Genomic DNA, 26,891 nt, shown 5'->3' on the forward strand with positions numbered 1-26,891 from the left:
ATGGAATAATTATCTTCCCCAAGGATACTGGCAGAAGACAACTTCCCGCCACTAGGATGCGGCCATGTCAGCACCATATCCAATCCCTCAAGATAACGCTGCTTCAAATGGCATGGAAATAGAATGAGGGAAAAAGCAAAAGGGAAACCCAAATAAATGGGCCGTGGAAAACGGGGACGGGTCGAATTCCTGAAACTGATCCGTGTCCAGTTTTGTAGAGAATCGAGACTTCATGATGTTGGCATGTCTGTATGCGGGCTTGGTAAACTAACAGTTGATTCTTGAATCCCATCCAAAGGCAAACCTCACCATGTAAATAGCTTGGGAAGAATTACGGGACATAAGTAGGTGGTAGTTGCATGCGGTATAGCTTGGTAGGAAAACCTGGATCCGATCATAAACTTTGCGTTCAAACGCCTTTATTAGACCCCACAAAGCAAAATAGGAAAAGCTGGAACTGCATTAGGCATAGATTATGAGACGAGTAGGTCTACGATGACATGAACCGGATAATGGCATAAACCAGGGATAGGTTACGTCAAGTCCAGAGATCAAAATTCTAATCTGAACGTCTCGAAGGGCATCACCGCGCTGTTTAAGCGGAATAGGCGTTTAAGATTTAAAGATTGTAAACTGGCGGTGTTGTAAGGCTGACTCCTCAATTCCCGTACCTTTTGATCCATAATTTAGCAGCACTCATTTCTCAAGATCTAAATATCTGGATCTGCATATACATCAAGAAACATGAAGCTAAAATCAAAAAATTTACAAGCATAGCTTCTATTACATTACCAATGAAATAAAAGATGAAACGACTATTTTCAAAACAGCTATAACATTCTGATTCTTTTTAGAGACGTGGCCCTTTCAAATTGACGCCTAAGTTTCAGTAATAGTTTTCAAACCGTGGCACTGCTCAATGCAGACCTTGGGTTCATCGCGTACTTATGCATCCTTAACGCAAAAACTTGCGATGCAGAACACAACAAACCACAAGACAGAAACGGTGCAGATGGTGTCTCCCGGCCTTTCTTCGAAGTGTACGTGCAAAAGCGCTTCTCTGTTATGCTTGAACTTGGGAAAAAAGCAACTTCCACGAACAGCTTCACGTTGATAGCACAAGTGCAGTATCACCCCTTTTCTTGGAGGCTGGCATTGCATGGTTGTACATATTAATACCGTTTGAAGGACAAACCTCCTTTTCAAAATGTACATCCCGTGTTGGGCACCGACCCGATACTGAAAAAAAAAAAAGACGAGATTTGGTTTTGGTCAAGAATCTCAAGATGTATTCACTATAATAAGCAAAGGTACAAGCAAAATTCAACCAACCTTGATAAGAAAACAAGGTACAGAGAATCTCACTCATCATCTTGCCTTGCGACGCTTCTGAGTTCCAGCACAATCTGAGCAGTACCATTTTCCCTTGGGCTGCTCACTCAGTCCGACGCACCCAAAGTGGAACCACTCTATCTTGCACTGTTTCAAGGCACACAAAAAATTATAATTGCATTTTACATCTTTCAGAATTGGGAAGAAAGCAAAGAAAAGCATACATCTGGATTATCACAGGCGACCATCTCTCCATAGGACACTTGGTTGCAGAAACAATATGTGGGTTCATTTGGATCAACTGGCAACTCCAGGTCCATGCAAGGTGCCTCTGTGGCAGTAGTTAAACGTGACCTGTAATAACAGTCGCTCTGTCAGAAGACTCAGAACTCAGAAGTAAAATGCAAACAACCATATAACAAAGGGATACCAACCAAATCCTATTTGGGTCCATCACAAGGAAGATAAATATTTCACATTGAAATCTCAAACGTAGCTGCCGATATGACCATAAAAACATGCAAAAATTTTGCAGCGTGGGAACTACATGCGTGAAGCATGCAAGTGAAATACATGAGATTCACCCCAACACATAATATACAGGGCTTAATAAGATTCATCAATATGTATCTATACATTACATTCTTAGTAGTTAAAGGCACTGGGTACTGGACCTCCAAAAAAGCCTAGGCAGTGCCTAGCTGGCCAAAACCAGTAAATGAAAGAGAGAGAGAGAGAGAGAGAGAGAGAGAGGAAAAATGATGAGAAAGAAGAACAGAAAGAAAAAAGGAAAAAAAAGCCGAAAAAAAGGAACAAAGAAAGGTAAAAGTAGAGGAAAAAGAAAATTAATGTTCTTAATTTCAGACCTAGGGCCTACGTGCACTTTTGACTACTGCAATCATGTCAACGTCTTTCACTGCCTATGCACTACAGACATGAAGCACCGAGTGACAGCACCAACATTTATCAAACAAGCAGTTCACATCCTTTTGAAGCATCCAAGTGAGAGAACTAACAATCATCAAACAAGCAGTATGCAGGACTTTGTGAAATCCTTTTGTTACCAAGCATCCAAAAATCAAGTTCACATGATAACCCACAACCACCTTTAATGCTTTAACTATTTCACTGACACAACTACCAAGGCATTCCTTAGCGACCCACCAGAAGACCAAAAAAGCAATCCTTGCATTGTGTTATCACGTAATACCTTATAATTAGACTTTTCCATGAAGCTCAAATCTGCCAATGGTTAGACTTGTAACATATCATTTTCCCTCTTCCTGTTCTTATGACACCCTTCTAAGGAAGATAGAGAAAGCAGTGCATAACTGCATATTCAGAATGAAAGACCCAAAATAGGGAAGTAATCTAGGAGATCAACTAGCAGAAGTTTTTTAAGGAAACTTACAAAAGCACTTCTATGTTGTCAAGGCCAAGGCAGCAGCACCTAGCTGCCTAGGTGGGACTAGGCGCACGTAGGCTTTTTTTTTTTTTTTGGGTTTTTAGTTATGTTAACCATTACATAATAAAATTATGTACTTACTGACTGAACTATAAGCTTCTATTCCAAGTAAAACTTGAAAAAATGTTCTGTTCTGTTCTAATTGAATAATTACACTTTGTAAGTAAAGCTAAAACATGAAAAACTGTTCTGTTCTTGCTTACATAACAGAGTAACAGTACATTTCCAGCTTGTTTACATGCTGGGAAACTGTGTTGTTCTGTTCTAGCTGACGCCTAGTATGTTACACAAAAGAAGACACGTCATTCTTGTTTACATACTGGACACAGTGCATGCATTTCTTATAGATATCAGTTATAGACCTTATAGAATATTTTATTTGAATAATTCCAAACAAAAATTGTATTAAATCAGTACACATAATATACATATACATCACAAGTTACAACAGATTATACATATAACATATAATATACAAATAACAGATTGTACAAATCAGTACATATAATATACATTATAACAGACTCAACTGCAGATGAAACCACTTTAAAAATTGCTTCAGATTGTACTAGTATACATATATAACACATTAATATACAATACGTAAATATACATTATTTCGGATTGCACACATATTATACATTATAATAGATTGTATATAATATGTTTTATAAAATCACAGGCATATACTTCCCATGGATTAGGCATGTTGGCGCATAGTCCAGCCAAGGCGCCAGCACCACACCCATTGCTTAAGTGATGGACTTAGGCGACAGGTGTGGACTGGTGCTTAGTCCACGCTTAGGCGACGCCTTAACAACATAGCTTCTTTCAATCCAACATTGGGGTTCATTATTCATACAACACTAATGGATGGCAGTTTTTAGCAAGGGTAAGATATGATCGCATTAATATTGTGTGTTTCATGAAATCCACAATAGAAGCAAGTAATCATTGCTAGTATAAAACATGAGTTAACATGACGAAAACCACCATACTCCGTCTTACTAGCTCAAGAGTATGGAGTTCAGAAAAACCCTTAAGTTCACTTGAAACAAATAAACATGGCAAAAGCATTGTCCCTGGTCTTTTATTCGCGACCATAAGGTTTCTGGGCTGGTATAAAGAAGCATGAACTTTTATTTGCCTGCATCTAGTAGTACTATTGGTATTTATCTTAATTTCACACTGATTAATACAGACAGGATAGGAAGCTACTCCTTTTACTTTCATGAGTAGCTTTTTTATGAACTATTTTATTTATTGGCAGCACAGAAGCCCCACAAGATAACCCTGCACAGCATGTTACAATAAATACATATTCAGAAAAAAATAAGATTTTCCCTTTCAGTTGTCAAGGCAAAAAGCAATTAGATCAAGTCAGTTACAACCATAAACATATCTATTCCAGGTCTAGATTTCCTTAGAGTAAAATTTATACTTTTCATAAGCCTAGGCAAATTCAAAACCAGTTTATGCCCACAAAATTTTTTTCATTTATATTGATCAACAACAAATTTGATTTGAAGTATAAGCATAACTAGACACTTAAAGACCGATTTTATACATGCCAGAATGCATCTTGATTGTTTAACAAATGAACAAGAGGAAAACCAAACCTTGCTGCCCCAAAATAAAAAACATGGTGCATAAATACATTGTCTGAATAGAGTAAACTGGAAAAGTATTAGGAAATGATGGCATCCATCAGAAACTTTCAAAAGAAATTTGTGGAGATAATACATACTTTTTACGTCCTCTATTACTTTCACCAGCCTTCCCAGATCTGACACTGCCCCCGACATTATGCTCTTCCACTACATGGGCACCAGTTAGTTCCCTCTCTGCTCCGAGCATGAAGACGTTTAAGAAAAAAATTTACATAATGACCTAGATACGTCCTTTACATTCAAAGGAAATGAAAAGAGCTGAGCTACATGACAAAAATATTGGACTTTATTAAGCAAGAAAAATTGATGATAAGTGAGCACCTCGCCGAAGATCTTCATCAAACTTCTTTAAATACTTGTCCAGTTCTTGAATGTGTGCGTCCACCTAGAAATGAAGCAGCATAAGCAATATAATTTCAGACAGTGCGTTCAAGCAAATTATAATATCAACAAAAAAAAATTAGTTTGCAAACAAGCAAATATATATGATGCTTGCCAAGTCCCTTTTACGTTACATGCAAGCATATTTTTCAGAGACACAATTTGACAGGTATGAAGTTTTCAATTGACACTTGAGGTCCCATTGTCTGCAAGAAGAATGAAGATTGTCACCATTTCCTAAACTAGATAATATTCATTGCGGCTAAGTACGCACGAGTCTTGACCAGGTGGACACCTAAAGTACTTAACCATCAAGCCGTAATTTATCTAAACATCCCAACATCAAAATTATATAAAGTAGCACATGGGACACTTGCTACTCTGTAAGGCACACATCCTGCCTCGAAAAACTTTGAGACATCACTTATAAGTTATATCTAACTTTGTGGGCCCACTTCATTCAAAGTCCATAAGCTTCAGTTTGGACTTTTTGCTACAACAATATATCTTCGCTTTTTGTTTTTACTTGCACTCCTATCCATGTCATTTCTGTTCTCTATCATTGCCCTAATCAATCTCCCAAGCCCTTGTGACCTTGACCATCAATGGTATTTTTCTTTCATAAATTAAGTTAGATTTTAGAGCCATGTCACATGGGTGCGGGGTGCAGCGAGAGCATATATATATATATATATATTCAAAATTCAAAGTTTTATTACATAAAATAGGAGAGGAGAGAGAGAAGAGGGAAAAAGGAAGAGGAAAAGATAGGAGAAGGAAAAAAATGAAAAAAAAAAACAGAAAAGAAAAGAAGAACGTGTGCTGTCAGCAGCACCCGACTCGGTTTGCCATGTCGAGCCACACCCGAGTCGACGCGGGTGCGCCACCATATTTACCGCCCCCGTGTGACTTAGCTTTACAGGCAGGTACTTCAATGTCTAAGATTATCATGCAACTTGAAGATCCTATTAGCACATTACATGTAGAATATATGCTAAAACTGTGTAAAGTCCAATTTACAACTAGACCTCCAAATAATTTACCATATTATAGGCCTTCTGTGCTAAAGAAACCTTTTCATCAGCAATTGTCATACAGCGCTTCTGCTCATCAAGGGCCTCATTTGAGAATCTAATATGAGAAGTATCAGGTGTTATATTTCCTGATTCAACTCCCCGGCGGATTTCTTCTACTTCACGTTCACATCGCTGTTCATTTTTTCGTTGAAGTGCTGCTATAAAGGAAAATAGAATATCACATGATCAATATATAAAATGAGCCAACCATGGAAATATACAATCCAAATCTTGTACCCAAGATCAAGAGCGATAAAACGTTGGAGAAAAGAAAATGACGTCTGTAGCAAAACAAGGCCTGGCATCATATTCTAAACAATGGATGTAGGCCCACAACCAGAGTAAACAAAAGATATGACCCTTTAACAACACTGTCGAAGAATAACTAGTTATGTTTGTGCATAAGTGCATGTGGTGTCCATGTTCAAGACATCACCTTCAAACTTGAAAGCTTGTTCATTACATTCAATCTCTGTCACTCAGGTACCTTTATTTGGGTCAGGTACCCATGTAGACACAGGTATGGTTGGGAACCATCATGCATATACTATGGAAATCAAGAGCCCTTGATAGACACTAAGGTTGTCTTTGTTTTACCGTGGATCTCAGATCCGCAGTGATCTAAGATCCTAGGATCCCAAATCCACGGATTTAAGTTCAGACACCTCCCACACCCCCCCCCCCCACCCCCCAAAAAAAAAAAAACCAATCCAACCTTCAAAGAATGGTTTTTATTATTTTAACATGTAGCATGGACTTAAAATCCATGCTACTAAGATTCTAGGTTTCATTAAACTAAGGATTTCTCAAAACACACCTTTTTATGCAGCCTCGGATTTAAGATATAAGACTATTAAATGAAACCTGAAGGGTTGTTCATGTTCTGTGTGGTCTAACTCCACCTATTCAGCAAGATTGTCTAGCAAGATTATCCCAGGACTAGCGAATTTCCGACAACATAGTTTTCTTTAATAAATTTTCTTTTTTGACGACATAGTTTTCTTTAATAAACCTTCTTTTTGTGTGTGTGTGTGTGTGTGTGTGTGAGAGAGAGAGAGAGAGACTGTGGCCTCCTACCCAAATTTTTTAAAAGCACTATGCACCTATACCCTTACCGACACTGATACCTGTGGCTGTGACTATGTGACATAGCATTCCATGTAAAAACAATTCAACAAACACAAACTGCCCACAAAAAGAAAAGGTTAAATATAAATGTCCAAGACCATAAAGCACATGTTGAAATTTTATTGTCTTACAAAAAACATCAAACATAATGAATTTTGATATTTCAAAAGAAAAAAACCTAACAGCAACAATCAACCTTTGAGACATCAGAATGCGAAAAGCAAAAAATGTAACATCCATTAAGAAAAAGGACTTGGTACGTCGCAGAAAACGCGCTTTATTCCAAAAAAAAAACACAAGAAAAATGTTAAAAACAAGTCAGCTAAAAATTGGAAAAACACGTTTTCTTGAAAAAAAAACACTAAAATGAAAAAACACAAAAAAACATGTTTTGTTCCTTTTTTTGACTTTTCATTTTTTGAGTTCTTTTCACATTTTCTTCACATTTTTGACATTCTTTACATATCATATTTTTATTTTCACATTTTAGTTTTAGTTGTTTAACCTTTTTAAAATTTGCCAAAAGATTTCCGAGAAAAACAACTTTGCAATATTATATCCAAGAAAAATCTCACTGTTTTTTTACCCAAAAACGATATTTCTGACAACAGTTGGCACCACTTCAAAGATCATAAAACTCATAAAATATAGACAGCTTTACCAAGACATAACATACCTTGCAAGGTTTTATCCAAGTTTCGCATCAAAGAGTATTTACAGTAAAGCTCCTGAGGTAAAGAATCAATACCTGCAATTACCAAAAAGAAGTGAAGTTGTGCACTAACTCAAACTTGGAGGTCATTCAAATAACAGTAAGATGGCTTGACAGAACATACACATTGAGTTCAGCATACGTATGGAATAATGTAACTCGTAAATCTTTTTTTATTTCTACTATATACATTTGCAAAGAAGTTATTTCTACTAAATTTCTGAAAGTGATAAAAGAAGAGGAGTGGATTTTATACTAACGACTGCCACTTGTAATTCAATATGTATACTTGGAACAAGTTCCCTTCGCATCTCTTCAAAAATTTAATTTTCAAGTGCTAGCCTTCCAACAAATATCTTGCTTCATCATAAAAGAAGCAATTGGTAAATCAACAACAATCAGGGCCATAAACTGGAAAGAATGAAGAGGCAAATGGATATAATGAATCAAAAACACCATATGAATAGATTTCTTCTTTATTATAAAGCAAGCAAACGATCAAGAACTACCACCGGAATAGCAATCCATACATCTTTATACTCACACATAGTAGTAATATGTGAAGCTAGAAAAGGAAATTTTTTGTGGCGTTAACAAAATGCCAACTGAAATAGGACACAGCCTGACAATCACCGATGGAAATGCATACGTCAAGAAGCCTTGACAGGCCATAGCAGTACTAAGTGTAATTGGACTTGCAACATGCTTGGAATCATCTAATTTATAAAGATCATATCTAAATCTTGCATACTTGTAAAAGACCTCTTTGTTTGCATTGATTTATCACCCTATCTAAAAAAATCTTTTGTGTTTTCTAATTCCCACTTGCAAACAGCATCCCATCAATGGACGGGGTACAACCTATATCATTACGATTGAAGTCTTTACTTCAACCAATTCCATTAACCACAAAAAAGCATCACAACCAAATAAAATAACCAAGCAACGACAAGAACGAAGAGAAGAGTGAACTATTTGACATGCTCACAAGGACTCGCATCATGCAACTAATTGCAAAGCAAAATGCCTGCTGATAAAGAACAAAATGGCTTCGAATATGAATGCACAAATAATTTCACGTAGAAAAGGACATTTTGTTTACGTTTTTCACGGAATCTTTGTAAATACTAGGTAATAAGGACTCACAAACTAACTGGCATGAACACGGGTACAGAACGAGGCGCACACCATCCGTACTTTCTTCACCAGGATTACCAGGAACTAAGCGTGACAGTCAGAAGACATAAAATAAAACAAATCAAAAGAACACGACATGCGCGCAAGAGAAATGGTTAAGATTGCAAAATTTCATCAAAATTACGGTTCCAGAACTTTCACAAAATTATAAAAATAAAATCACGATTACAAAAAGACAATCTCGCCCAATCTAGCCCTAAGGTGTAAATGACACGAAACGAGGAAGCAGACACAAACTTAGGTTAGACGAGACCAAATTAACCGGAGATTTTCTAATCCGACCAGAATTCTAGGGCATGCATTAGGGTTAATTGAGATTGAAACGAAAGTGAGACAGTTCGATCGATCGAAGAAGAAAAGAAAGAGAGAACTTACGCGCCAAAAAGTCGTCGAGGAACGCCATTTCCCTCCTGCACTTTCGGGATTTTCGAATATCTCTCCCCTCCGACGCGAAACGTTCCCGCCCTAACCCTTTATATTGGCACGTGAGTGAGTGAGAGAGAGAGAGAGAGAGAGAGCGCGGGGGTGGGGGGACGGCAAAGCCAAAACCCGTTAGAGGTCGCACTTATTTTAAAGCGGGTTATTGGCGTAATTGACCACTATATCCTTATCTTTATGAACTTTAACAAAATTCTCCGCTTCGGATTTCCGGGTTCGGACGGAAACAGGTAAACATGTGTGACCCGATATTCGAATTTCGGATTCAGTTCATTACATTGACCCGGCTTAGATTCCTCGATTTGAATTTGACGTGAGTAAGCTTATGTCTGAAGAGAGGCGTGTAGAAAATGCCTACTTTTCTTGGAGAAGCTAGAACGGGTGAAATGCATCACAGAATCCGAGATCCTGATCAGGGTCCGAATGGTCCTGACACAGACCCATGTTAAAATTGTTTATTGAATCGAACCAGTGAAGTTGTCGGTTTGGGTAATCCGTGGATTCACTTATTCGGCTGAATTGGCTTTGAGTGAGCAAAAAATATTAAAAAAACATTTATCACAGAAATGAATGCAAAAATATAAAAATGATAAACATTTAAAAATTGAAAACATTTTGGAAACCACTATACGATCTGAGACTATATGAGACCGAAAAAGATGGCTGTGACACATAAGAAAATATAAGTTTGGGCAAATAACAAATTACCATTCAACTATTGAAAGTCGGCAAAGGCGTTCAACTTTTTTTTTTCCATTTTATGACAAAAAACTTCCTGTTACTTTTAACAAGTACATCTAGAAAAATTTATCTCAAAATTGAGTTCGAAAGTTAAGTATTGATTTGTTATTTGCCCAAATCTTTAGCATCTTTTTTTTCTGTTTGTTAAAGAAATGTAATAAAAATTTTCATATACGGCTTTAGGAGGTAGCTTAGCCAATTGAATTTAGTTATCAATATATGCTTATCAATATACCCAAAGGAGTAATTCATATTGCTTCTTGGGCAACCAAATAAGATATTACATAATTCATTTTCATGGTATGCGGGAAATCATTTTTGAACTTTAAAGCAAGACCTGGTGCAATCATTCATGTAGGGAACCATTACAAAGCAAGATCCAGATGCCTTGAAAGGAAAGTACATTAGATTACCTTCGTACGCTAAGCTAATACAAGTAGAGGAAGAGATGAGAGAAAATGTAGGAGAGAGGTTAGCACTTAAGTATTCAAGGAGACTTTGGTGTAGAGGATGGGGCATCATCTGTCATGAAGGTAGTTGAGATTCAACATCCATGAAAATCACTTCCTATCTATGCCAAATTATTTATGGGCGACAAAGTGCATGTCTATATATGCCAAAAATTTGTGCTATCTAGAATGCAGTCAATGGAAGGAGCCGTTTGGCAACATTAATATTTTGTTATTGCTCTAGGAATCTGTTCCAAATATTAGGATAAATTATTGTACCTTAGATTTTTGGATAAAATCAAGTGCAGGCCAGATTGATGGAGAATTGTGTTATATAGTATACTTTATGAATCTATCGTAATGTGTTAGATAGATTCATGGAACAAAAGCAAACTGTTTTCATAACCAAAGGCCCCCTAAATCTCATTGTACAAGTATGTATTTTTGTGTCATAACAAAAAGGAAAGCTACTTTGAGAGAGAGAGAGAGAAGTCAACAATATAAAGTCCAGCCTATTACCTTATTGCCTTGAACAACCACTGAAACTTGGCTTAGTTAACTTAGTGTTGTAAATAATTGGCATTTATGACTTTGTACCTAGTGTCTACAAAATTAAATTGACATCATTTCTATCAAATATATCATGGAGAGAGAGAGAGAACGTACAATGCACGTAAGTACGAGTACCCATAGCATGAAAGCATATCCAAATATAAACAAACTATATATAGGGGCGTGTTGTGTCTCCTTTCAAAATTACATCTTAATCTTCATCTCATGCCTTCTTCAATAGTAAGCTGGTCACTGGGCCGAGCTGTCGGCAGGTACTCGGCCCAACTTGAGCCCGAGAAAAAGGGCACAGGGCCAGCCCAAAATATTATCAGGCCGGCCCCTAAGCCAGAGTGGGCTAGATAACAGTTTTTTAATATATATTTTATTATTTATATATATAATTATAATATTTTATAATGATATCCAATATTTATATGTTATTTAATGTTAAAAATATAGATTTTATAATTTAATCGGACCGAGCTTAAGCCCAAGTTTCGGGTGTCGGGCCAACCCGAGCCCGACTTTTCATCGAGTCGAGCCGATGCCTAGGCTTATTCAATAGCACTCATTTAACCTTAGTTTGGATAAGAACCTAAGCTTAAGTGTATAGTAAGAGTAGTCACCTGAAATGGACCCGAACGGAAACCCATCACTCACTCCAGAAAAGAACACGAAGAATTCCCTTGAAACTTACAGAGGCGGCATTCAGAAAATCTATTTTCATGATTATTCAACATTACAGCGAATATGATCGATATTGCTAGTGCCAACTGCCAGGCGTGACCTAAAAAAATTGCCCTTTTTTTCCAAATAGACACAATATTTGCGAAAAAGGTTATTCCAGAAAATATACCGCACTGATTTTTAAAGCACAAAGCATATATCCAAAGAAGGTGTTACTAAACCATGCTAAACAATACAACTTTCGAAGTGCCAAAACCATTCACATATTCACATTTTCCTCAGACTGACATGGGACCGCTAACGATATCCCACATTGGCGTGAAAGATCTCAAGGACATACTTCATGGATTATCTAATGGTAGGGACGAGGGAGGCAAACGGTTATTCCAGAAAATATACCGCACTGATCTTTAAAGCACAAAGCATATATCCAAAAAAGGTGTTGCTAAACCATGCTAAATAATACAACATTCGAAGTGCCAAAACCATTCACATATTCACATGATCCTCAGACTGACATGGGGCCGCTAACGATACACCCCCCATTGGCGTGAAAGATTTGAAGGACATACAACTTCATGGATTATCTAATGGTAGGGACTCGGGAGGCAAATCTAGTCACATATTAGTCTACCCTGTCAGTGAGACAGGATACATGCTTCTAGGTTGGTGTATAATGTCATGAAGAATAGAAGCCCACAATACTTTTCACCCCATGAAGTATTAAGTGAACTGATATCAATTCAATAGTGGGTCTTCCAACGACCTGATCACAATTCAATAGTTGGATCAACATCGAGGAAGCTTCTAATGCAACCTTTTTGTGAAAAATCCACCTTGTTGGCCGTTGTACACGTGTACGCACATGCACGTGTGTGTGCGTGCGTGTACTCCTGTAGTCCTGTGTCTAGTTGTTAAAACAGGTTTGCTATAAAATATTTCTTTCCAAAGATTAACCAAAATGACACCAAGAGCAGGAAAAGATTGCTTCTCGCACTGAAGCGTTTGAAACATGGATGCTCGCTATCAAACCTATGCTTTTACAAAAAGTAACTGCTGTTATCCATTTCATGGTTTACCTTCGACTGTCCACGTTCTTCACAGATTTTCTCATTAAGTTGGAAAGTATGTACTAGATCCTGAAGATGGTCCAGCTGAATGAACGAGAAATATCTTAGAGCAACATAACAGAATCTAATGATGTCAACTTCATTCTCCAAGATTGTTGAAGCAACAAGCAGTTCATTAAGTTTTGCGAAATTAACCTAACTTGGCTTGTTCACTGAGATCCAAACCTATATCACTTGATCACAAAAGCTCGTTAAGAGTGAGTAATCTAGTGTCAATGGATTCTTCACATCTGAACTCACCCCAGGGGAAGGCAATAGATATTTCCAGCTAGCACATAGCACATCGTCGGACATATGCTTTCTAGTATACAGCAACACATTGCTCCCATCATAAGGTCTGATTGAGTCATGACTTTCCAGCTGAGGAAGATAGTGACACTTTTCAACAGAGCATTTGAAGGACGATTCTTCATCATACTGAAAATTATCATCTTCGACAAGGTGTTCTGCCCAAGGTCTCACCATGTTATAACTCGAGTGAGAATCACGTGACCTTATTATTCCAGGTAACAATCCCGGTTGTAAAGTGTAACTTTGATTCTGAAAGGGAAATGATTCTGATGCCATAAGAGCAATACTGGATTTTGGAACCAATTCATCGGGTGCTTCTTTCCTATAGTTGCTGTCCAAAAGCAAGTGCCTACAGTAGCTCCTAGAATCTAGTTTTTCCAGACCATTACTGATCTCTTTGTTGTCCATCTCTTCATGATTGTATGTGTCATTTTCAAGGAGTGGCTCATTTAGATAGCGGCAATGAACATAAGGTCGATTTTTGCAGTCCAGTAACGCAAAATCAGATGGCATGTCAGTCGAAGTATAATACTTGGATCTTCTAGGACATACAATTTCTGTGAACATTCCACTGCAATCCATGGTGGGCCTTGTAACATGGAATGGTTCACATACACCAAGCAATTTATGATCTGATGCGCACCTTATAGAATCTAACATCATTTCATCTACCCTGTATTGTCCATTGCATAGTTCTTCAGCGTTCCAAGTAAAGAAAGCTGGCCAGCCTAAACTAGAACCAGTACTTACCATTGGTGGAACTAAACTGCCAGAGGATGAAAAAAAAATTGGAATCGCTGAATCCTTGCCCTGAAGAGTAGGTGAACCCAATTCACTATAATAAGTGTCTCTAACATTGAAACTTCTGGATAGGTCGTTATCGTAAAAATGTTTTGGGATTGAACTCCTGGACCTATCTATAACATAGTCATCTGAATTTGTATTATCACCATTGAAATGTTTTTTGTTTGAAATGGAACTTAACATCCTTGTGTTGGACACGCCCTGCAAAATGTTTAAATTCAAATCAGCGGACAGGGACAAGAATTATCAAGAGACGTTGTCATAAATAAAACCTCAAGAACACATTTAAGAGTTTCCTTAGCGGTTTCATGATGACTGGAAGGGTTTGGGAGTGTTAACCTTCTTTAGACGTTCTAACAATAAACTGAAAGGGGTTGTGTGTGTATTGCAGTGGGGGGCGAGAAGCATGGCTTACATCTTTTTGAATTCCAATCCGCTCAAGGAGCCTCGGAATTGCTTCTGGTCTGAAAAAATGTCTCATTGAAAACATGTCCAAGTTTAGAGAAAAGTTTTAAAGGCCTTAGCAGACATATCTTACCCAAGCAAAAGGAAATCATCCAAACAAAGGGACAATGTGCTTGCAGCTAATTCACGTAACCTTTGCCGTTTAATTGAAAAGACTTGCCCCTGTGGATATTGCACCCCTGAAGAATGGAAAATTTCATTTATTGTCAGGTATACCCTCCATATTGTGTGTAATTATTTTTTTCTCCAAACATTACCGTAAAAAGGTAGATGTTCTCTTAAGTAATTAGAATTTAGAAGATATTTAAGCAAATAGAGCTACACGTGACACATGGTATAGTAAGCTTGCCCTTGATAATTGCGAGTGCAGAAATATAATGTGCTTGAGGCTCCCCTATTCTGTACACAAACAAACCAATCTTGGATTCATATCATTGCTATGTATGCTCATCACAAAAAAAAAAAAAAAAACATATGGCTACATTCATAGCAATCTACCATCAGAACCTTAACAGTATCAGATTCATAAACATGGCTTGCTTGTGACATCATCATAGCTGAAGGCTTGAAGCTATCCTAATAAGAGAAACATTCAACAAGTGAATGCCCTTTCCATAATCACCATGAGCCTCCTTTTTCTTTTTTATTCCTTATATAAACCATAAATGTGCTCAATTTCATTCCTTCTTAAATCAACATTGACATTAATAACCCTAGAACCTAAAATTCAGTCCACCTTTCAAATTTATTAAGACCTGGACAGCAGAAATACCTGACTCTCTTGAAGTTACAATTTTTGGAACCTGTGAGACGGTGCTTGGACTATTTGGTGTAATCTCATGAACGTCAGTATCCTTTGAAGCTAAATTTTGTGGAACACGTACACTGATGAATGGCCACCTTGGTTCCGTAGCACAAAGGTTTAAGCCTATTGAAGCTGGAATCTGTGACGCATATGGACTGGCACTTTGACACAAGGGAGAAAAATTTCCTGTAGGCAGCAATGATCTCTGCTCCCAATGCCGGCTCCAGGAGCTACGGCTTATCTCTGCAATGACAATGACAGAGACATGTTCAAGAATCAATACCAATCGAAATACGTAGGTCATCACTGTGAGTCATTAGCAGTTGGACTTGGACCATCAACTACTTTCCAGTAAGAAAATGTACTACTCGGACAGGTTCAATATAAATAAATAAATCCTTGACAATTGCAACCTATCTGTCTTAAAAAATCACAAAGCTGGTGGCGTACACAGATTCAGCCTGAACGTCCTGTAACCAGCATAGCTTAATGAGATGCAGAAAACCAGATAACAAAATGGACAATGTGCTTCCAAGTTGGATCCAGTTAAGAATCAAGATTACTTATCCAACAGAGATCCAGCTTGGACGGTTGCAAAGAACAACTAACCTTAAACAGAGCTGTATATTCTCAAGAATATGCTACCAAGCGAGACCATGGACCCACATATAAAATTAACCAGATTCCATAATGTACCTTTACTATGTTTCTTCTCTTCCATTTTGGCACATGAATCTTCTTTCCCTGGTCCTTCATTACAGCAAAAACTGTGGCAAACCTCTTCCAGTGCTTTTCTATAGAATTTGTACTCAGAAGTCTTTGGCCTCTCCACTACAAACAAGCTTCCACTAAATTAGAACTTGAAAAGGAAGCCACCATAGGTGAAAATCAACTACAAATAGCCTATTTTTGCTGAAACACAAAAATGAAACTAGGAAATTCATGTAAATGCCCAACCAGCTCATTGGCAGCATATATAGAACACATACACTCCACAGGTGTCTTTACATTGTTGACCATTTCACAGGCATAAGATTCACAACGTGGTGAACCAACACTATCAGCTTCCGCAAAACGTACTCTCTTGTTCTTATTCCTCATTCTACAGGAACCAGACAAAGAAATAAGAGGCAGACATAAGAAATATTGATGGATAATCAATTACTTTGTAAACTAAAAAAATATGACAATGTCATGACCATGGAACTTCATTCAGACAAGTTTGATTGCAACACAAGAAAACGCAGATATATGCTTCCAATAATGCCTACAAACACAACCTTGAGAAATACCAGACATGCAATACTGTCGGTGGCTGACTTTCTCAATCTTTTCAACCTTGCCAAAATTGGCGTATTATCAAACCACACCCTTATTGCCAATGCCATACAGGTTGCTATGTCAAGAATACGCACCTATGCTCCAATGTTTAATGATGGCTCATTTTTGGCAGTTGCCAGATTAGGGTGGTCAAACTTCAACCAATTCCTTCAACCACAAAAAAGCATCACAAACAAATAAACAACCAACCAACGACAAGAACCAAGAGAAGAGTGAACTGTTTGACATGCTTACAAGAAATCGCATCATGCAACTAATTGCAAAGCAAAATACCTGCTGATAAAGAATAAAACAGCTTCGAAAATGAATGAAACGAACAATTTCACATAAAAAAGGACATGTTGTTTACGTTTTTCACAGAATTTTTTAGTTACTAGGTAACAAGGACTCACAAACTGACTGGCATGAATATGGGTACAGAACGAAGAATACCTTCCGTACTTTGTACACTAGGATTACAGGAAGTCAGGAACTAAGCGCGACAGTCAGAAGAAATAAAATAAAACAAAAGAACAGTACATGCACGCAAGAGAAATGGTTAAGATTACAAAGTTTCATCAAAATTAAGGTTCCAGAACTTTCACAAAATTATAAAAACAAAATCACGAGTACAAAAAGGCAATCTCCCCCTAAGACATAAATCACATGAAACGATATTTGTGACAACGGTTGGCACCACTTCAAAGATCATAAAACTCATAAAATATAGACAGCTTTAACAGCCTGCAGAAACCAAAAAAAAGTGAAGTTGTGCACAAACTCAAACTTGGAGGTCATCCAAATAACAGTAAGATGGCTTGACACTGCAATGTTATCACTGCCGTATCGTATCATGTATTGGTCGGGCCGACCTATACGCCGTATCGTAACGTATCATAAATGTATCGTAACGTATCGTAAAATTAATTTTTTAATTTGTAAATAATATTAAAATATTATAAAAAATAGAAAAAAATCAGAAAAATTCTAAAAAATCCGAAAAACTAGTAAAAAACAGAAAAAATCAAGAAAAATGTATTTAAAGGAACATTCATCATTCATGTATATGAAGTATGAACTATGAAGTGCATATGAACAACACATTCTAAAATAAAAAATCAAACATTCAAAAATCAAAATAACATACTAAGCAGCCTAAGAGTATTCAATTACATCACAATTCATAAGTTCAAAAGTCAAAACTCAAAACATATTGACATAGTTTTCAGAACTCAAAACAAAAAGCCTCATCAATCGTCATCTACATCATCATCTTCATTCTTCATCATCATCTTCATTTTCTTCATTAAGTGCTTCTTCTATCCCCTCTGTTGCAAATGGAATGTCACCAACATTCCATTGCTCCCCCCTAGCCTCTCCTTCTTCAATAATCTCTGTTGTTCCTTCAACGTTCAAAAAATCAAGATCGTCCTCATCAAGTATTGCAGATGGTTCTTCTTCAACCCAAGAATCTAATATATCAAAATGGTCAATGAAGATAGGATCATATTGAGTGTGATGCTTCCTCGTAGATGTTGTTTCTAGTTGCCTAACAAGAGAAAAATTTAACAAATTGTTAGAAATTAAAATATATATTAGAATTTGCTATTTTGTATAACAAAATACAAATGTTTACCTTTGTCTCAACTTCATATTATAACGAACATAAACAAGGTCATTCAACCTTTTATGTTCCAGCCTATTCCTCTTTTTACTATGGATGTGTTGAAATACACTCCAATTTCTTTCACATCCAGTTGCACTACATGTTTGGCTGAGGATTCTAATTGCAAGCTTCCTTAATTCTGGGCAATCAAACCCAAACCTTTCCCACCACAAATCTAATAACAGATGGAAAGTAAAAATGAGATAGAATAAATATATGAGAAGGTAGAATAGAAGCTAAACAACAAAAAGTATAAAGTCTCTTTTTCTAATACCTGGACGCATAGTTGTCCTGCATCGAACTGCTGTGTCTCTCGCCATGGTACCAGAAGCCGTATCATATTTGTTGATCGACATATGGATAGCATCTTGTTCTTTACTATCACTTACTAATACGTCAATACAATCCAACATGCCATACTCGACCTCTTTGTCCTTCTTAAAAGTGGGAAGATATCTAATAGCAGGATTTAGGTAGTAGGCTGCTGCATGAAGTGAGCGATGAAGTTGTCCAGACCACCTTTCATCTATAATCTTCCATATAGGCATGTACAACTTCTTTTTTCCCTTCATATTATCTCTAATGGCCTCCTTGGCTCTGTCCATAGACTCATATAAATATCCAATAGAAGGTCTATCTTCACTATCAACTAATCTGAGGACTTTCACTAGAGGTACACAAATCTTCAATAACTGCACACATGATTCCCAAAAGTCAGCATCGAAGATGGTATCCACAACTGTCGTAGCCTTTCTTTTATAGGCATGTGGATATGCAGCCCAATCATCACTTGAAAACATCTGTCTGAGAGGAGTTCTTTGCTTGACTATACCCTGCACAGTCAAAACATTTGTAGCAAACCGTGTTTGTGCAGGTCGAATCAATTCAGCCCCATTTGTGAATTTCCTCATCAAATTCAAAACATAAACATGATTATAAATAAACTTCGTGATTTCTTGGCATCTATGAACTGTCAACTTCATATCATCTCTTTCACCTAGATCCTGGAGCATAAGATTTACACAATGAGCAGCACATGGACTCCAATAAAATGTCCCATATCGTGCTGCTAACATTTCACTTGCAGCTTTATAATTTGCTGCATTATCAGTGATAAACTGCACAACATTTTCAGGCCCAACTTCTTGTATAACTTTATCAAAAACCCCAAACAAAACATCAGCAGTCTTAGGAGTATCAGACAAATCAACAGATTTTAAGAACATAGTACCAAAAGGGCAATATACAAAAAAGTTTACCAATGTTCTGTTCTTGATGTCTGTCCACCCATCTGCCATTACACTGCATCCTGTAGCTTTCCAGCTCACTTTTAGTTCATCACAATATGTCTTGACATCTCTAACTACATTGTTGAGAATTTTACCTCGCAATTTATGAAAAGAGGGCATTTTATACCCTCGGCCTACACTAGCAATCACATCTGCTATAGGCTGAAAATGATAAGAGTTTGCTGCATTGAAGGGAATGGATGCATCATAGAACCACCTTCCTATGGTTTCATCTGCTGCTTCAACAATATCTTTTGATTGCATGGCTATACGAATCTCAGGCTGAGCACCAGCAGCAGCATAATTGGGAAAAAAATTCTTAATCGAACCAGACATATTACTCGACCTCATAGAAGGTACTCTATCACCACCAGTACAACCATGACTCCTGCTACTTCCTCGTGAAACTAAACTTGCACTTGCACCTCTTCTTTTTCTGGTTGCAGTTGCAAAAGAACCACCTTCATGCATGATGCCTTTACCTTTATCTGTTCCCAAACTGACACCAACATCTTCTTCTTCAAGGTCAACATTTTCACCTTCACTTTCTTCCTCTTCATGTGGGTCCCCATATCCTTCTTCTGCATCTTGCATTTCCTTTTCAATCCTATTTGCTTTCACTGCATTAAGAAGCTTCATACACTGGTGCTTTACATACGCTGGCAATGGGTTCTCTTGGGAGCCAGTGCAAGCAGCCACATCGCTGTGTTGACAGAACATACACATTGAGTTCACCATACGTATGGAATAAAGTAACTCGTAAATCTATTTTCACTTCTATTATATACATTTGCAAAGAGTTATTTCTACTAAATTTCTGAAAGTGAAAAGAAGAGGAGTGGATTTTATACTAACGGCTGCCACTTGTAATTCAATATGTATACTTGGCACAAGTTCCCTTCACATCTCTGCAAAAATTTAAGTTTCAAGTGCGAACCTTCCAACAAATATCTTGAGCTTCATCATGAAATTCCAATAGAAACAGAAAAAGATGCAGAAAAGGAAGCAATTAGTAAATCAACAACAATAAGGGGCATAAACTGGAAAGATGAAGACGCAAATGGATTTATCACTCTATCTAAAGACCTCTTTGTTTGCATTGATTTATTACTCTATCTAAAGAAATCTTTTGTGTTTTTTAATTCCCACTTGCAAACAGCATCCCAGCAATGGACAGGGTACAACCTATATCATCACGATTGAAGTTCACTTCAACCAATTCCATTAACCACAAAAAAGCATCACAACCAAATAAAATAACCAACCAACGACAAGAACGAAGAGAAGAGTGAACTATTTGACATGCTCACAAGAAATCGACTGCTGATAAAGAACAAAATGGCTTCGAAGATGAATGCACAAATATTCACGTAGAAAAGGACATTTTGTTTATGTTTTTCACGGAATCTTTGTAAATACTAGGTAATAAGGACTCACAAACTAACTGGCACACGGGTAAGAACGAGGCGCACATCATCCGTGCTTTCTACACCAGGATTACCAGGAACTAAGCGCGACAGTCACAAGACAAAAAGTAAAACAAATCAAAAGAACACGACATGCGCGGAAGAGAAATGGTTAAGATTGCAAAATTTCATCAAAATTACGGTTCCAGAACTTTCACAAAATTATAAAAATAAAATCACGATTACAAAAAGACAATCTCGCCCAATCTAGCCCTAAGGTGTAAATGACACGAAACGAGGAAGCAGACACAAACTTAGGTTAGACGAGACCAAATTAACCGGAGATTTTCTAATCCGACCAGAATTCTAGGGCATGCATTAGGGTTAATTGAGATTGAAACGAAAGTGAGACCGTTCGATCGATCGAAGAAGAAAAGAAAGAGAGAACTTACGCGCCAAAAAGTCGTCGAGGAACGCCATTTCCCTCCTGCACTTTTGGGCTTTTCAAATTGCTCTTCCCTCCGACGCGGAACCTTCCCGCCCTAACCCTTTATATTGGCACGTGAGAGAGAGAGAGAGACGGCAAAACTGGGTAAACATGTGTGACCCGATATTCGAATTTCGGTTCCAGTTCATTACTTTGACCCGGCTCAGATTCCTCGATTTGAATCTGACGTGAGTAAGCTTATGTCTGAAGAGGGGCTTGTAGAAAATGCCTACTTTTCTTGGAAAAGCTAAAACGGGTAACATCTGTTGTGAGATCTAAAAAAATGACATTGTTTTTGTTACAAGAAACATAATATGATTATGAATATCATTTTTAAATTTAATAACAAAAACATTCCACTGTTTTTTAAAATGAAAACATGTCAGTTTTTAAACAAGTATGCGGTAATAATATAATGTTCATCTTCTAAAGGATGGACGTCTCATTACGAATACGCATGGAGGCATAAAATTTCAATATTCTTGTTATTTTAGTTGTTTCCCCAACGCACAGAAGAAAAGGGTTGCTCAGCCGAGCAGAGTTAGAACAGGTTACAACTCAGGAATGTAGAATGCCTTGCAAACAGTCATAAAATTCCAGGACATGATTTCAGGTCCATGTCATCTATATTGTTTTATTTGTTATGTTGGTTTAATATAGTGAAAAATGGATACGTTACAATTCATGAATATAGCATGCCTTATAGAACTCATTAAAGCCCGATTCGCATCATTATGCTCGATAAAAGAAATGAGAGAAGCTCCAATAGAAAAATATTGGAAGGGATAAATGTTTCGAAGATGAATCTGTTCCCACTCAATAGTCAAGAATTTTTTACGGTATCGAGCTGGACCAACTTCTTCTTCTTGAATACCCCGAGTCAACGCCAAAAAATTTCCCGACACCACCATATAGTATTTATTTCTACTCCGGGATAAATAAACCATCTGTTCTTCTTTTGATCTCCCATCTGTTCTTCTTTTGATCTCTCAGATATTTCATAAAATGAGATCTTTATAAACCCCCAATCACCAACCCTTGCATGAATAGGTAAGGACCCAATAAGTCCAACTGTTTCCCTCGACGTATCAATCGGGCAAATACACCCATAGTGACTAGGATGGATATCTCGTAAACTAAAACTAAACTAGCAGTTCGTCTTGTCAATCCCCCAAGACCCAAATAACTCGAGTTTCGCCCATGAACTATTTGTGTCAATGGATTAGTTTGATCCAAGACTTGAGATAAAGGTTGTAGGCCGAAAAATGATTCATAAATTGTTGTTAATGGAGTTGAAGTTACCAAATTACGAGTCGGTATTAATTTATGCCGAATTGCGCCAATCCGAATTGATCTTGTAACAGATCTACTACAGAACGAATACGTTTATTTTTCAAGTGATTCATATCGACGAGTGTACCCATTCCAAATTTCATTCCGATCAAATGATTGGCAACAGCCAATACATCTCGTGGTAACAAAAACGTATGGTTCTGGGGTATATCAAAATTCAGTCTCTGGTTCATATTTCGTTGGCCAATCCTTCCTAATTCACATCTTTGTTGAAAAAAATTCTTTTGTAATTCTTTACATAAGACTCAGAAAACAAAATAGTCACAAAATTCTAAGACATGATTTTAACGGGTGAAAATAGTTAGTGAATCATATTTACCAAATGTGAATGTTAGCTTGAATAATTTAAAATAATAATGGATTCAGCAAGAGACATTTCGGAATAGGTTTGATTTCCACAGTAAGTGAGAGAGCTGTTGTATAGCTTCCAGCATAGAAAGAAAATTGAAATTTGTTGGGACCAAAATGAATCGAGATTTACTTTGTCAGTGCCCCGTCTTTTTGCATTAGTAAATTGCTACTGATTTGACTAGGAAATCTATTATGTTGAGAAAGTGTTTCCTAGTATCCAATTGATTTTGTTCTACTTAGGGGCCACTTTTTCAATAACAATATCAAATAAGGCCTCTAGCTTTGATATAGTATTTGTTTAACCAAATCTAGTTAGTGGTTATTTTGTTCCTCTAATTTAAACTATGCCATAGATCAAAACACTTACTCGCTAGTTTTCTCTCACTACTTATAGATTAATCCTGCTAGTATATTTATATCTTTTGAAGATATGATAGTACACCACCAATATCCAGGGCTTTGGACATTGATAGAAGATGCAATTTTTTTTTTTGAAGTAAAGTATTGACATTTCTGGTAAACATTTAAGCATGTTATGTCACTTTGATTCTCTCTTTTATGTTGCCATAAGTAGGGCCTTTCCGCGTATAATTATCATGAAGGTGTGCTCTTATAACTGACTTGGAACATATATTCATTTGTTATTTGTATGTTCAGGAGGTCTTCAAATATGGATCAAAGTTGCATCCGTATAGGTTCAACCTTGCCAAGGAAGGTGGACATGGGTGCAAGTGCAGAGCAACAGCTAACTCCAAATGTTTCATATAATAGTGATCATAAAGCGTATGAGTTCTATAATACATACGAAAAGCTAGATGGCTTCCATACACATATACATGTTTTGGAATGTTCTTGTTGTCAATTAATTAAGACTCATAAAACTTGGATAAGTTGAAATGCTTAATTATCTTCCACGTGCTTAATCACCTTCCACTAGGGGTACTTAAAATAATTTTTTGTGCAATCTTAAATGATATGATCTTAACAATATATTAATGCGAAAAATATACAACACCAATAATTTGCTAGCCTTTAATAGTGTTTTCATAATAAAAAAATGAAAGACCACCCACGTAGCATCAACATTTCAATAACAAAAAAAATCCACATCCTTTATAAAAACAATTTGGATCAAAGTTATATATCAAAATAGAATTCAAAAATATATTATGATATTTACATTTTTTTGAACTTTTTTTTTTGGCAAAAAGTTGAAGGGTTTGATTTTATATACATATATGATCCACATTCAGTAATATCTCTGGCGACCCGTCATCTCGTGATTTCAAATGCTGCTTGGATCGAGCGATCTTGATGAATTACTTAGACTATTGAAGCTGATGGGACTTCACATCTCACGGCGCTCAGATCAACTTTGTTCAGACATCACGACGATCTTGGCTTACGACTTACAAATATGGCATGCAACATTATTGAGAACAAAGATTATGCACGAACAATATAGAAATTTTCAAAACGTAACATGATCCAACGCCTTACAAAGAATTGCGAAAAATAATAACCACAGCAATCGAAAAATTAAACGGAAGGAGTTGTAAAATCCAGACGCATTAAACAAAATGAGAAACTTATTTACCTGATTTCAGCGCAAATAAATTTTCAACCACAAACTCGAGAGGGAGAGAGAGAGAGAGTAGTTGCATGCAATTTGGAGGGAGGAGGAGATTTTGGAGGGAAAGTTTCTGCGATGGTGGACGACGAATTGTACCAGGCGCTCGACCCTCATTTATATCAAGAACGGACTCATTTGTCAGTTGTAGGGTAAACGGTTCCGTATGGTATCCATATCTACCCGACCCGGTCACGAGCTTTCTTAAAAAAGGTAAATTTTCAGATTCGCTCCATCATAAATTATGGGAAATTGCTAATGCCACCTTTTTTATACTATTTGCAAATTCATGCCCCATATCCATATCCAGGACAGGTTATTTGTGAAGTCATTCCATCATCACAGGAGAAATGGGCAACAAGACAAACAACGACAGATGACAAAACCAGGTTGGGAGTGAAAAGAATGAAGAGAAAAAGATCATAAAAGCTATTAACAGAACAAAAATGTTATGAGAAGGTAGGATGAAATATCCCTCCACACTTGGAATGGTGTTGGAAGCATGTGACAAGGAATCACACAAAAAAAGGAAAGTAACTGAATGGTGAATGGCAGACGGAGAGGCAATAAGAGGAGCATCAAATAAAGGAAATTGAGTCCATAATCAGGCAGAGGCCGACGTCAAAGGCAAATATTACATATTTATATTCGATGTGTCATTACCTTTTGCTTATTTATATATACTTACATATAGGTGTGCCTTAGAATTTGAAATTTAAAATATTAGTGCCCTTGACCAGAGATTTCAATCTCTCCCACTGGCCGACATGTTTCGGATTGAGTCCATTGAAGCCAGGTGCGAAACCAGGAGGCTGAAAAGGATTATGCTGGCCAAATTGGAGACGGCAGAAGAACTGTGTACATTGGTAGCGGTTATCTGCGGCAGATACTGACTGATCTTGCTGGTTGGATTTATAAAACTCTTGTTTGTTCAAGCGTGTCATGTCTTTGCGATTCAGATAATGGCTGCTTGAACCACTTACCGTTGTCAGCAAGTTCTTGCATGTTGACAGTTATGCGTTGAAGTGTCCAAGAATGCAGTCCTTTTTTTTTCCTTCAACTGCTATGAACTCATAACAGTCATATGTTGTTGGTTCTACATGTTTTGTCTGCAGCGTCGCATCAAACACAGAACAAAGATTTTCAAAGAATTTGTCTGCACCCAACCAAAGGCAAAATTATTACACCATGGTGACAATTTTTTTCTGATACTGACATAAATGTTTTGTTATCCCAAAAAAAAAAAAAAAAACTTATTTGCTTATAAGCTGTTGAATAAATCAGATACTACCTTATGTCGCAGTAAAAACTGATGTATTTCTGCTTACAAATATGTAAATTAATTTCTTTTGTTCTTGTAATTTTTTAATGTTACTTGTCTGTCATCTCAACAGCCGATACAAACTGCCAAGCAATAGCGCATACTAAGTAAAAGGTGAAGTTGAATTTAGCAATCTCAAATTTTACGAAGCAAGAATTGATTCAAACGGACGAGTTATGACCCGCTGCCCATAGTTACATATCCATTTCCAAAATACTGCAGTAAAATCCAAACTCGGATATGAATTCCAAAAGTTTCAACTATTTGCCTATGGGTTTGAGACTTTTGAATTCAGAAAGCCTTGCAATATCATTGGATGCCAAGAGAGCCGATCAAAAAGAGATTGAATGTGATCATCATTAAATGCACATAAACATGCACCAAAACAGTTTGTTTTGAATTGGAACTTGGTAGGATGCAAGTTAGGTCTTTGTTTAAATGCCAACGAACCGCATTATGGGAATTTCAGTCTGATGTAGATAAACTTTTACGGTGCAACGCCAACGACCTTCTTTAAAAGCCAAACTACGTTTATATTGACGACCATGTCAGGTTAAGTAACGAGGGACAGTAACAGGGGACGTGGTCAAGTAGCATAGCTGATTGACAAGGCAAGCCAATGAAAGTACGGTCATCATGTTGATTCTCATGCGTAATTCATCTAAACTGCAAACAGTAGACCTAAAAAATTTGACCATGCTATCAAACAAGCAAGTTTTAGTTCACCACCAAGGCATATACCCAA

General features: G+C 37.0%; 1 protein-coding gene across 15 annotated transcripts; it reads right to left on the bottom strand.

Annotated features, from left to right (window-relative positions):
- Positions 1 to 699: 699 nt before the first annotated feature.
- LOC116252496 (PHD finger protein ING1) lies at positions 700 to 21,578 on the bottom strand. Of its 15 annotated transcripts, none has more exons than XM_050077635.1 (8): positions 21,457 to 21,578; positions 7,729 to 7,800; positions 5,892 to 6,079; positions 4,789 to 4,852; positions 4,545 to 4,641; positions 1,557 to 1,686; positions 1,333 to 1,479; positions 700 to 1,239 (listed from the first exon to the last, which is right to left on the bottom strand). In XM_050077635.1, exons 1-7 carry the CDS (start codon positions 21,482 to 21,484, stop codon positions 1,369 to 1,371), a joined length of 690 nt encoding a protein of 229 aa, XP_049933592.1. In that variant the 5' UTR covers positions 21,485 to 21,578; the 3' UTR covers positions 700 to 1,239; positions 1,333 to 1,368. The 15 variants fall into 15 exon arrangements, with proteins under 15 accessions (XP_049933592.1, XP_049933591.1, XP_031482662.1 ...); XM_050077634.1 differs by having other exon boundaries at positions 5,892 to 6,082; XM_031626802.2 differs by lacking the exon at positions 21,457 to 21,578 and adding an exon at positions 9,337 to 9,491.
- Between the last annotated feature and the right edge of the window lie 5,313 nt (positions 21,579 to 26,891).

Source organism: Nymphaea colorata, chromosome 4 (assembly GCF_008831285.2).
Source record: "Nymphaea colorata isolate Beijing-Zhang1983 chromosome 4, ASM883128v2, whole genome shotgun sequence".
Lineage (NCBI taxonomy): Eukaryota > Viridiplantae > Streptophyta > Magnoliopsida > Nymphaeales > Nymphaeaceae > Nymphaea > Nymphaea colorata.